General features: G+C 40.2%; 1 protein-coding gene across 1 annotated transcript in view; it reads right to left on the bottom strand.

The window, feature by feature from the left end:
* MYRFL (myelin regulatory factor like) overlaps positions 1-14079 on the bottom strand; it is an 874676-nt gene that overhangs the window by 313306 nt on the left and 547291 nt on the right. The window contains exon 12 of the mRNA XM_078673905.1: positions 9512-9620. Coding sequence (XP_078530031.1) covers positions 9512-9620 — 109 coding nt within the window. The remainder of the gene's footprint in view (positions 1-9511; positions 9621-14079) is intronic.

The raw sequence follows: 14079 nt of genomic DNA, 5'->3' as shown, positions 1-14079 counted from the left end.
AATATTGGGTGAGACTTTCAAAACCTAATTGTAGTAAACTAATGTATTATATTTAGTGTATTAGGTTTCGGGGGTACCAAGGTTTAGTGAGTAGAATGTTGTGGGGAGGTGTAGAATGTGGAACTCTGGTAGAGGTTGGAATGATAAGGATTCAGTTGACCTCCTGTGTTTCAGGAGGCTGGGACGTTTCCCCTATCTTGTGTGTTTTTAATTACGGTACCTCTTGCTCAACTTCCTATGTGGCTGGATGTAATTTACTACATTTGCCGATGCTTTGAACCCTGAGACAACTGACTTTGTGTGTTCACAGCATCTTCTACAGACTCGGAGAAACTGCATCAAATTCCTTACATGTTTATTTGGGGTGAGATCAAGCAATGGTGAGAGACTTCAGACTGTGAGAAACGTCCCATGATCACTTTCAAGGTACTGTGTTTGCTTTACTTTGAGGCGCTGCTTTCTGACATATGTTCCGGGCAAGTGACAGGTACCTGTTGGCCCGCATGCCTCTAAAGACTCCCGTTGTTGTACCATGCACACAGTGATCCTGCATATGTAACGCCGCGTAGCGCATGCCTCTAAAGGCAACTATAATTGTATCTTGCACACCATTCTTCCATGCGGCCAGCCTTAATTTCAGAGCTCCCGCACGATGTGAGATCTGCCTCGTGGTTTGGTTGCATGTCATTGCATGACATCTGCAAGTTAAGCCCTAATTCCTTCAGAAACAGATGCAGACTGCACGGTGGTATGGGAGTTGCTACTTCGGAATAGTATTTCCGAAAATTTACCATGTAAAAAGAATCACTGGAAGCAATGAAAACACCAATGAACTAACACAAAGTAAGAGAGCTAGTTTTTCGGAAATAATCGATGACTTATTCAGTGCATTGATACCTGCAGTGGGAGTCATTCTAAATTCACATAGAATCTGTCAGTTATCAACTGTAGTTGATCGTCTTTCGACAGATACTGTTGGAGGTTTCTTGATGATTAATACAGAAATGGTTGCAATCAGATCTATGGTTTTGCGAAATCGTCTTGCGCTTGATATATTATTGGCAAAAGAAGGAGGAGTTTGTAAAATGTTGAAAGTGCAACATTATTGCACTTCATACCAGATAAAAGAAATTAGAGGATATATTAACTTAATGACAAAGAGTATCCCCTCAATAGGCACTTGGTTTACTAATTTTGGAAATTTTTCTTAGGCCAAGTCATTCTACCGTTAGTTGGTATAACTATAATAGTCTTAACAATAGTAATATGGTGTAAGTGTTGTACTAATAAACTGAGAAGACGAAGATATGAAATAAATACAAAAGGGACAAAATGAAAGTATGAGGAGATACAATTAGAAGAAATGAAGGGAAAACTATACGATCAAATGAACGATCCAAAGAACAAAGATAAGAACAAGAATGAAAAAAAGGGAAAGAAAATGAGATGTGCTAAAGTTGGCATCTGATTGGGATGGGTGATTTTGTGATGGCTCAAAAATGCCATCAGAGAGGGAATTGATGGAGCAAGGAATCATAGAAAAGAGACTTGCTCGGAAATAATCCTCTCGTTTAACTTCTAATATTGTATTAACCGTATATTGTGTAAATCAATATGCACAACATTATACATACAAGAAAGAGAAGCTTACCTATGAGTATTACTAATAAGTAACTCGAGTAAATTTCTAAAATGGTCACTAATGTGAAAACTGCGCATGTGTCCGCTGCATCTACGCAGTATCTACGCAGTATGACGATCTGTCTCTTGGAGGGAATTTCTTGCGCTTGCGCAAATGCTATTAACATGGCTGCCTGGAAACTCACATGCTCAGCATCTGCTTAGACGAAACTAAAACATGCTATTTTACTAACGCTAATGCAGGGAAAGTATAAATAAATACATGGGATTAGAGTAGAGACAGGTGGTATACAGTGAAACCATTTATGCTCATATGAGTCTAAGGTCTGTTTGCCACCCGATTTCCACACAGGCGTGATGTGAACAAGCTGAAAGAAGTGATGAGACTCTTGAACGCAGCTCAAGGTCAAAACAGATACATCTTGGGAACCTCTAAGATGAATGGGAGCGGATGAACATTTATACTTTTGTTTCTAATATGATGTGAACACGGATGGGATTTACATTTTATGAATAAAAATTAAGGGGTGGTATCTTTAAACAATGGACTGAAAGACTAAATGAGAAAATAAGCATGGTATGATGATCATCCCCCTTGCCAGTCCAATCAGACTTAGGAGTTTCATGATACTGAAACATTATTGGGAGGTAAATGAATAATGTAGGGTATAATTGAGGTAGATCTTAGTTAGTTAGAGAGGTTGAGACCGGAATGCTACCCAAGAGTGACGTTGATGCTAAATGCTGTCAGAGTGACGAGAGAAGCTGAAGAAGAATCGAATGTAGAACCGTCCTGAAGCCTTTATCACCTGATATTTCCTGGGGGAACCTTCCCAGCTCCTTGGCCAGGGGGGCTGGGTTTCACACCATTCTTGGTAACTCTATTTTTGTGCTGGTGCAGATGTGCTTTTCTCTCTATCCTCTCCTTTCAGAGCAACATCATTGCAGAGAATGATATATATATATTGTTTGACTGATTGATTAATTGAATCTTCCTTCCTATAAGTGACGGAGACTGTACTGTACTTTGTAAGTGGTTCACATGAAATTAATTTAGATAAAGATTCAAAACATTTCCTGAGTCTGTGGTTATTTCATAAAATGTAAGTAGATTATATTTATGTCATTTCTCCATCAACTAGTTCAACTAATTTGGTCCATTAACCAGAGGAAATTACTTTTTTTCATCAGTGAAAGATTAGTTGAGAATAAAAAGAGACTAATCTAGAAATGATAGAATGTACAACCAATTGACCCCAGCAGTGTATTACCAGGTAGTGTGTATGCGTGTTTATGGGCCCAGGTGAGTATATGGTATTAGAGTACCTGTTGCTGGTAACCCGCTGGATCAAGATCTGCCTCGTAGTTTGGTTGCATGTCATTGCGTTACATCTTCAAGTTAAGCCCTAATTCCTTCAGAAACAGATGCAGAGTGACAGCCAGCAGTCATTTTAACTGGTTGGGATGCATTTAATTAATCCCAATAGTATGTGAGATATTATCATGGCCATTTATTATAACACATATATGTGTGAAGTTTCACCGATGTGAAGACCTAAATACTTATAAGGAGAGCAGTTCGGTGACAGGCGCACCTCTTGTAAGTAGTTTCTATCTAGTGCAGTAAGTGTCAGCAATTTGGAAAGTCGTGTGCGTAATTTCATCGTTATCCATCACGTAATCTCATCACTTTCATCACGGTGATAGGCACACCTTATTGGAAGTGGCTATCTCTGCTTATCCTACATCAGTTTGATGCCTTATGTGATGGATGAAGGTACTCTGTGATGGGCAAACTTTGTCTTCATAGTGTACGGTTTTTGTCACAGTGAAGGGCACATATTAATTTAAAGCTATCTACCAACATAGTATCTTACAGTGTGTTCATTAGTATATTCACAAAGAAGGAACTGTATAAGTGGTGACTGTATATATTTTATTCATACTCTTTATTAATTAAATCTGTGTTGTCAGTATGCAAAATATAACATCACCCCCTTCATTTTATCCTCCCCAGGGGGACCTCCAATTTGGTGGTCACAGTAGAAAAAGTGTTTTCCAATTATGTTTGTGTCTGTGGTGCCAAAAGGAAAGCTTCTTTACTATTACATTGTTTAGGCTCAGAAAGCCAAGAAGTATTTGAATACCTCCTGGATATTGAAACCTTTGAGGCAGAAGAGTTAAATGAGTTAGGTTTCTGCAATAAGAAACTTGATAAGCATTACCTTCCAAAACTGAGTACTATTCTGAGATAACATTTTGAAAAGTGAATAATAAAATCCCAGGAGTATGCAGAAAGTGACATCAGAAGTTTACGAAAGTTAGTAGCCAGTTGCAAGTTTGAGGGAAAGTTGAAAGAGCATATCCGTGACGAATTCATGCTTGGTTGCAATATTGAGAAAGTATGAGACCAATTGTGGCAAAAAGATGATCCTAGAGTTGATGAAGTACTTATGATCACCAAGAAAATCTAGCATCCACTGGCTTGCGTAGATATCATTATAAAGGAGCATAATCCTCAGATAGAAAAAATTATTGTAGTACATAATTCTAGGTCTAAAAATGATGAATCCACTTCTTCAATAAAAAATTGCTGGGGCAAAATGTTTTAGGTGTGGTGCTCTTGGTTACTTATTTGGCCAATGACAAGAATTGCCCTACATTATTGCCTTCTCTTTCTGATAAACCCTTTAGTGGGAAGTGTTTCAGATGCAATGCTTTCAGTCAATTGGCCAATAATAAAAATTGCCATGTGCTTTTTGTTAAGTGTTGTTTATGGGCCAAGGTTAGACACTTTGCTAAATGTTGCAGGTCACAAAATAAGGTTAAGACCAAGAAAGTAAAAGAAGTATTGATTTGTGATGACGATCATGAGGATGAGGAGGGTTACGATGATGTACACTTCTGGGAGGTTGTTCTCTAGGTTGGGCAATGGGGCACAAAAGGTCCTGTTGACAAAGTAAATATTAATAGGGAATGTATTGATATGCTGTTTAAACCAGGTGCTAAGATTGTTATAATACCTTTCTGGGAAAGGTAAACTTTACAAACCAGATATACGTCAGTTGGCTTATGGTGGGCAACCTATTAAGTTACTAGGTTAATTCAATTCAATGGAGATTTGGAATACAAAGGGCATCTCAATGCTGGGAAGATGTATGTATCATGCAGAGGAGACAGCATTATCAGTTGGTACTACTAGAAAGCCTTAAGAGTTATGTTAGATCAAATAGTGAACCAAGGATATTTTTTAAACAACTGCCAGATGTGGTAGATGGAGTCAAATTAATGAGATTAGTGTACAATCAGAACTTCAACATGAATTAAAAAAAGGTTTTGAGGAGAAGTTGGGAGGTTTAATCAATTACGCACATAAGATTGTTCTGAAGAATGGTGTTTCCCCGTGGCATTTAACGTGCTTAGCATACCTTTAGCTTTGAAACAGAGCCTGATTGAAGAACTTGATAAATTGAAAAAGAGGGGATAATTGTTAAGGCTACGGAATGGGCTGCACCTGTGGTTCTAGCACGCAAGGCCTCGGGTGGAATACGCTTATTTGTTGATATGAGGGCTCCTAATAGGGCTGTGGTAGTGGATAAGTACTTGCTCCCAAATATATTGGAGTTCATTATGCAATTGGAAGGGGCTAGTATTGTCTCAACTTTATACTTCAAGTTGGCGTATCACCAAATTAAGTTGGATGGTGATTCAATGAATTTGACCACATTCATTACACCTTTTGAACGGTTCAAATTTACAAGATTGTTGTTGCCCTCAATTCTGTTGCAGCAGTTTTTCAGAGAGCCATTGAGGAGTTGTTAGATGGGGTTCCTGGGGTGAATATCTATCAGGATGATGTACTGATTTATGGTTCCAACCAAGAGGAACACAATCTTAGGCTACAGTTAGTTTTAGAAAGATTTAGGTTGAGAGACCTAACTTTACAGGAGAGTAAATGTAAATTTAATCAGAGCAAAATCAACTACCTGGGGCATAAGTTCACAGGAGAGGGGGTCAGACCCAAAGAACAATTGGTTAAAATGTTTGCTAATCTTTCTGATCCTGAAGATAAGGAGGAACTATTAACTTTTCTTGGCATGGCCAAATACTACAACACGTTTGTGACTTCTTTTGACAGCCACACACAAAACATGAGGTTGTTGTTAAATAAAGGTGTCAGGTTCAATTGGTCCTCCTTATGCGAAAAAGAGTTTTGGAATGTTAAGTCACACTTATTAGGGCCTCTCAAAGAGATATTTTATAAGAAGAAGTTGGATCTGATCTCAGGTAACATTTGTAAATGGGTGGTGGCTTTAAAAGATTACAATTTCAAGCTAGTGTATATCCTTGGAGTAGAGAACAGGGTTGCAGATTGCCTGTCACGATTGAGTCCAAAACTAAAAGACTTTGATCATGATGTAGTTGATACATTTTGGGACCTTGATGAATGCATAAGTTGCTGATGCTGTAGTCAGCGAAGATGAGTGGAGGTGTTGCTTGAAAGAGGATGGAGTCTTGAAGGAAAAAAAGGATTGGTCAGGAAATGATGGAACTCGAAAAAGGAACGAGCGAGGAGGGTTTGAGATTTTGGATGGTGAAGGATGAATTATCTGTGATTCATTTTTTATTGTAGAGAGGTACTAAATTGGTGTCTCCCGGTCAAGTCTGGGAGAAATTCATACAGTTGAGTCACAGTGGCTATTTTGGGATTTCAAAAGCGAACGAGAGACCCGGTTTGCATTTCTGGCAGCTTGGAATGAGGAAGCAAGTTGAGAGTGTGTCTAGAGTGTTTGGAGTGTTGCTATAGTAATAAAAAATATAAAACAAGAGTGCAGCCTATGGTGGTGAGGGACGTCCCCGTGAGAGTGTGGCAGGAAGTAGCTCTTGATATTCAGGTACCAGTTACGAGCAAAGCTGGTCAGTATAACATGTTGGTACTAATGGATATATTCTTGCGGTGACCTGATATTTTCATTACTCAAAGTGTGTAAACTAGTCAGTAGTTGCATTTCTTATGGATGTTTTCAGCAGAGAAGGGTTTCTAGATTATATTTTGATGAACAAGGGTGTGCAGTTTGTGTCCAGGGACATGGAATAGTTTGTATCTTTGAGGGGAATAAAGCATAAAACATGTTCTTTCATCCCAAGTTTAAGGGGATGGTAGAAAGATGTAACAGAGTGTTAAAGGAGTCTATCCAGATCTGCAAGGCACACAAAAAAGACTGAAAAGAAGTGTTGATGGAAAGGGTTGAAGTTGTATCACCTTACACCACACTCTGTTACTGGTAAGGAGCCTTTTGAGTTGTTTCGAGGTAGGAGACCCAACACTATAGTGACTCCGCCGTGGATGAGATGTGACAAACTTGAGGGTGTAGGATGTAAGGAAAGTGAGTGTAAGGACAGTGGTTGGGAGAAGTCTCAATATGTGAAAGTATGAAAGAGTAAACATAGTTTGATGAGCGCAAAGTGGTGTGTTCTACTGTGGTGGGTTTTGGAGATGTGGTGAAGGCGAGACTTCCACAGAAAAGTGGAACCTTATAATTCTCGTCACCTTGCTGGGTCGTCGACGTAGTTCCAAATTCAGTTAAACTGTGTGACAACCGCATTTGGAATTTAAAAACAATTGTGGTGATACATACAAATCTTCAAGATAAATGTGTTACCGCTGAGAGTAGTAAAGACAATGAGCCAAGACATAGTCAGGGTAATATAGTTACTCCCAAATTCTTGAAGGATTATGAACATGCATGCAAAAGAGAAAATATTTTTGATGTGTAATTCATTTTGTATATTATAGTTTTATAATGTGTAGAGTTTTGTGGTATACTTGCAGATTTGTATTTCTTTTTGTTATTTGTCAATTTTATTTGCTATAGGAAGTAGGTGTGTAGTAACCTAATGTATTATATTTAGTGTATTATGTTCTGGGGCGTACCAAGACTTAGTGAGTAGAATGTTTTGGGGAAGTGCCAAATGTGGAGCTCTGGTTGAGGGTTGAATGATAAGGATTCAGTTGACCACTAAGGACAGCCAACCCCCTTGTTGCCCAGCCAAATGCCATGCACAGCTGAGCCTGGCTGAAGCACTTGGCACCCAAACCACCTTGGTAGGCCAAACCTGACGCGCATGGCAGAAGGTAATTTTAAGCGTTGGTTGGATAAGGCCAGATGTAGTGCACCAAATTCTTTTTGACAAATTTCTATTCAGTATTCGCACATCATGTGTTCGATTTGCAAATCCTTAAACCCTCAAATTGGGCAGCAGGAGCTAGTGTGTGTCTAGGGTTCCTGAATCCAGCACAAGATTGAGAAATTCCTCTCTAAAAATATTTTTTTGTATCATATCCAATGCCAGGTTTTTTTTGTATCATATTCAATGCCAGGGGATGTCTTTTTGGGCCCATCCACCCCCAACTGGATGACCCTTTTGCTTTGATTTTTCCCTAGACAGTGCTCAGTGCACCATTCTAAGTAATGGCGGCCACTACAGAAAATTTTCTTTGACAGCCACCAAGTCAGAACATGATGATTTTGAGAACCTGTATCCAGATTCATAAATCTGAAATGAAAGATGGGAGGAAAAAATCCCTAGTCCAATGGTGTTCCTTTATTTTTTAATGGGGTTCACAAAACTAGATGGATTTGCGGGTTTGTTCAGGATCCGTGGATTAAGTGTTCCAATAACTCTAAAATGTAACCTCTTCCTGCCCAGAATAGAGCACTACTTAAATGCTAATTTCTTGAAAACTACTGAATAGTTTTACAACAAAGATACACTCTGAGTAAAGTTCTACATGCATACCAAGTTTGGTGAAATTGCATTTAACAACTTATTCTATACCGAAGAGCAAATGTTCCTATGGGAGTTCAAATGGGAAATGTAACATTTGGCCTTCCCCCAATATTCCTTCCCTGCCACCCCATACCACCGTTTTTGGTCCCCAGTTGACACCTCTGCACACAACCTTCCATGAAGACCCAAAGTTGATGAACTTTTTTGGGAAAGTTTCATAAGGATTGATTGAATGTCACCTAAGTTAACAGCAAAAGAAAAAATGCCTTTTCAATGGAAAGGCTAAAATCTGAGATACAGTTTGGTCTTACACTGGTAGCTCCCTTGTGTCTGGACAAAGATATATTTTTCTAACGAGCTCTAACAAGTTTAAGACATGTGTCAATGGTTGCTTTTATTCATTCCACATTGGTTTGGATGGTATTTTACCAATCCAAATGTGTAATACTGTGCCTGGAATGGTAAACGGCTGTTGTCATTTTTCAGCTCAGCGTGAATGGCACCTGCTAATCCTACTCTTAAAGACTTTGCTTTCTTGCTTGATGTGGATGGCACTGTCCTCAATCTATTCTTAACAAATAGAAAAACAGACATTTGAGGTGAGTAGATTTGAAGTGTCATGGTGTTGTTGGGTGTTCCATACCAAGCAGTTTCTCGCCACCTAAAACTCAGGAGCTACCTAGAGTTCTCTGCTTTTTTGCCCATAATTGATGTAGCACTCTAAGCCTTAAAGGGCATTGTTTAGATATTATGTGTGTGGGTGTGTGTATAAAACCTGTGATGTTTCAAAGTAATCATAATCTCAATGCAATTGCTGCAAATTAGTGACCATCAGTTAACATATTACAGTGGCATTGCTCATTTTGTGTTGCAATGTCACAATAGATAAGTAAATAATGAGTTTTAAAATGCCATCCTACCATAATGCTGATATTCTAAGGGGTAGAAATAATGCCGGCAAAGAGATCTGAGAGAGTGAGGCATAATAAGTTACAGTAGCACAGGACACCTACATCATGCATTGAAACTAATAATACAATAGCAAGAAAAATGTAGAACATTCTACTTATTCTGATACCTGTTTCATGGGTGTTGTTAATTCCCATCACAGATGCAAATTCAGGCTTGTAGTCATACTCAACCAGTCGCATTTGGGCAATCCTTTTCAGCTGTTCATTTGTGTCAACCTAAACACACAAAAACTAGAATTATTATAGGGTGATGTTCTGAGTCATGAGTGATGTCAAAGGCTGATAGTCTCAACAGACATCCTGCTGTTCCATGTGTGATTAATACTTTGCGACTGTTGAGTGACCGTGTTCTTAGCTCCACTATATACATGTATCCAAGGCATTTATATTGATTGGAAACTTTGAAACAGAAACATACACAGACCACAAAACGCATGAGTGTGGAATGATATCTGACTGGGAAAGTCAGCCATTTTTTTACCAATATTTACTGGTGTCTGATGACCTGGCCTCCGGCCTCTGCACTCTACTTATATGTTGCAAAATATCATCTTAAGCACAGCCCGACTGCTGATTGACAGCATAGACTTCGTATCGGAAACAAAGCAGACATTGTAGGAGTAAAGTAATACCTACTTGTCAGAAACTGGTTTATTGATTTGAAAGGGAGTGACCTGTACTAACTTAATAAATATAATATGTTTAGGTCAAAACACAGTTCTGAGTAAACCTTAGCTCAACCCTTGGTGGCTATTAGACAGGGGGCAGACAATCCTCAGAGAAATGTACTCTAAATTGAAGCAGTACCAACATTCTTTAAGTAAAGAAAACAACACAACAAAAATCTCTAAGCAAATTTAGAAAAATAAAGAAAAATGTATTAAGAAAGATGCCAAAATCCTCTAACCCTTTTTAAGTTTCAAGTAAAAAAGCAAATAAAAAAAGTAAAGCACTATTGAAAAACACCAGTTTATGGTTAAGTGAGATCGAGGCACGATTTCAGCTCAACCATTTCAGGTTAACCACGGTGGAGGAGAGGTCAGATACATCATGCAGTTCATCCAAGTCTATGTTTCTTACCTTCTGACCTAGTCTCCGGAATGAAAATCAAAATCTTCTAGCAGTGCAAGGATGAAAGTTTAGGGGGTGCAGGAGTCGCCTAAAGTACATTTTTCTAAAGGTACTTTTCCACTCAAGTTATCAAAAATCTGATTAAGCCGTTACAGCAGACTTTGAAAATAAAGTAGCAAATAATTTCCCTACTTTGTTAGCAACCGCGATGAACATATAGAATTAAATATTTTATTCAGACCTAGACCTTTTTCATAGAAAATGTAGCACATGCTGCCCAGTGAAATATTTTTTAGGCCTCCAGCTGAAGTGAGGATAAGCGTTTCAAATATATATTGCATTAACTTTTTTAAGGTGCCCCACTCTGTGGGATTAAAAAGTTAGGAGTGATATATTAACATATAAAAATAGGTTTCCCTGCAAAATTAATCTCAGCCATTGATAATTACCCGGGATGCATCCTAGTCCTTCATTATTTTGTGCACCATGCCACCTAAGTTTGGAACCAGATATATGTATATTAGTCTTGACCCCATTCCAATGGAAACAGTCCAGCCCAAACTGGGCGAGAAATGATGCATTGGAATGTGGCTCGAGTGACTGCCATTGGCTGAGATTAATTCAAGCATTCCATTCATAAACTTGTTGCACAGTATACAGTTTTAATAGTAGCAGAAAAAGGGCCAAAAAAAGGTCAAATAGTTGGGGTGACTGTTAGAACGTGGATCATTAGTTCGGGTGGATGACAGCCACCACAAGTAATAATGGCACTCTTCCTGGCAGGTCGAGTAAAGGATTCAGTAATTTAAACCTGAAATCAACCCCTTGATAGCTGTGTCACAGAGCAGACAGCCTTAACTTAAAATAATGTGTAAAGCATTTAGAAGTACCAAAACAGTTAAAAAGTCATGAATACAACCCTGGCAGAGAGGAAACAAAGGGGATCCTTGGTGACTCGGCACAATGTGGATGCACACAGGGGGGCACATCATGTGCCCCCATATGTGCATGCATACTAGTTCCTGCATGGCATGGACTTTTCAGTACATGCTGTAGAACTGTTTTTTCAGGTTCCCATTGCGGTGCCCATTTTTAGAGGCACTGCCGTGGGAACGCCAAAACAAAAAGCCTGCCAGCAAGGAGAAAATTCCGAATCTAGCGGGCGACCTGACCATAGGGGATGTAGGGGAAAAAACGGAATGTGTGGGCTTGCAAAATTGAGTGGGTCTTATGTTTTTTTCTCACTCTCTTTTTCATACGAAGATGTGAATGCATTGTTTATTAATATTGAATAATATTTGACTTAATAGTGTTTTAGATAGCATAAATAGGCTTCAGATGACATGTCTGCATCCTAGTCAGATTGACATTAATTTTATAGTGATAGAAAGTATTGTGTTTTTAAAATTACATGAACAAGCTTCCTAGGTTCATGTTTCTGTTCTGTGTCTTTCCATTTTAGAAAATAAGGGAACTACAAATCAATTCCCAGTGCTGTTTACATTTTGAGCTTATATGCATTGATTTGTGTTCTTTGAAGTTGCATTTGCAACAACTTCAAAGTCTGCTCTTGGAATAGTTCATTAATTCATGTTAATGCCTTATCCTAATTATGCATTTTGGAAGGTGGTTTATTAGTAGGTGCAGGTAGGTACATACAACTAGTAATAACACCACAATCACAAATAAGGTCCAGTCAAGTCTCAATAAATGAATCCTGGCTCGAACCTTGGTAGCTTTGCTGCAAGCAGTCAGGCTTAACTTAGGAGCCAGGTGTGTAAATCAATTATCACCAAAACAGTAAATAAATAAGACACACTACACAATAAAATTCCAAAACCAATTTATGAAAACTGAGAATATTTTTATCTTTAGAATGACACCAAAATGGCAGAAATCTAATTTAGGAAACCGGAGATATGAATTTTTAAAGATTAAATGCAAAAACGTGCTTTCTAGCTCCAACCGCGGCTCTCTGGTCGCGCTTGACCGGGACAAAGTTAAGGTTCTAGGCTGATCACGATGGAGCACAGGTCAACTACAATGAGCAGTAGGCCCCCGTCCGAGACAGCCCTACTCACCACCTTAGTAGCTTTATCTCCAAGGCACGAGTGTTCAGTATGTGCAACCACGCCCACAGCAACTCCAATGATGTCACCACAAATGGACTTTTATATAAAAAGATATATAAAATGACCACACAATACAACTTCCACACATATACAATGGGTAATATTGTTTCCGGTGGGTTGGGCGGTTCTAATCCCCAACCACCGCTTCTAGCCAACAGTTATGCTGACTTTTAACCGTTCTCAACAGGTTAAGTACGTCGTATCACTAGATTCACACAAGTTGTAAAATACAAGGAATACTGCACTACTTAACAATGGGTTCCTGTACAGTGCCACAGTGAAACAATGCAATGCATAGCATCACGATCATGTACTGAGTCAACACAAGATAATGCAACTCAGATCGCTACCAGCATGCCCGGTTCAAGGAAGGAATACAGCAATGCGTCACGCTGCAATTACGTACAGTGAGACAGGAAAACAATCCAATGCGTATCACCACCGGCAGGCCCTGGGCAAGGAAGGAAAAAGGTAATGCGTCACAGTGCAATTCAGTACAGTGCAGTAATCAATCAATGCAGTGCGCTACGATCTGATCCTGTATCCTGCAAGAGCAACATAACGCAGTGCATAGCGCACTAACCCCCTGAGTTCGTTAAGCACCTCTAGTGTCAGACGGTGTTCAATAGTTCGATAGTTCGTTAGCAGCAAATATGCAAAGTGTTATATGACTGTTTTTAGAAGTGTGCGACCGGTTGCCCCCAACACAGACCAACGATGACACCCAAGTTCCACTCCGGGTCCTGGCCCCTGTACTGCCTCGTCCGGGACCAGCATGGACCGAAATCTGGGCCAGAGCAACAGGCGCACACAGCTGCCAGCAGCGAGAGGCCGAGAGAGTGTCCCTCTGGGCCCGCACCCCGCCCCAGGTGATGATCCACTTTACCTGGTGGGGCGTGACCCCACTCTCCTCTCCTGCCACAGAGGCTCGGCCTCACTCCAGAACCTTGTCTCCACAGGCAAGGCATGCTAGGGCCGGTAGTTCAGCTCCTGCGGGGCTGCCGGTCGGGGCCACCAACGTTCAACACAAACTCCTTCCACGAAGCCTTCCACCCGGCGCTGGTGCTACCTCACGTTGCCTTTGAGGGCCCAATCACTTGGCCCTCCTCTCCTGCATTGTTAGGATTTGCTCCCTGGTGCTCACCGCTACCCGGTACTTCTCACCAGCACCTCCGGTGGCACCTTCGACACACAACCCCGGTGCGTCCGAGACTCGCTCTATCTCCTGGTGCACACAACCTTCCGGTGCTCTCCACTAATGCCCAGATCGCACCACGACACGCACACTGCACGTCTGAGTCTCACCTCTCCACCATATGCCGATCCGCATGTCGGAGACTCACTCCTTCTAAGTGCCTACAATGTTCTGACACTCTCCACTAGTGCTTGGACTGCACTGTGACATGCCCCCTTGCGCGTACTGAATCTCGGCTCCCTTCCACGCTGCCCACAATCCACAGGCGCTCCAACAC

Source organism: Lissotriton helveticus, chromosome 1_1 (genome assembly GCF_964261635.1).
Source record: "Lissotriton helveticus chromosome 1_1, aLisHel1.1, whole genome shotgun sequence".
Taxonomy (NCBI): Eukaryota; Metazoa; Chordata; class Amphibia; order Caudata; family Salamandridae; genus Lissotriton; species Lissotriton helveticus.
Note: the sequence above shows the minus strand (reverse complement) of the source record. Positions and strands in the feature narration are given on the sequence as shown.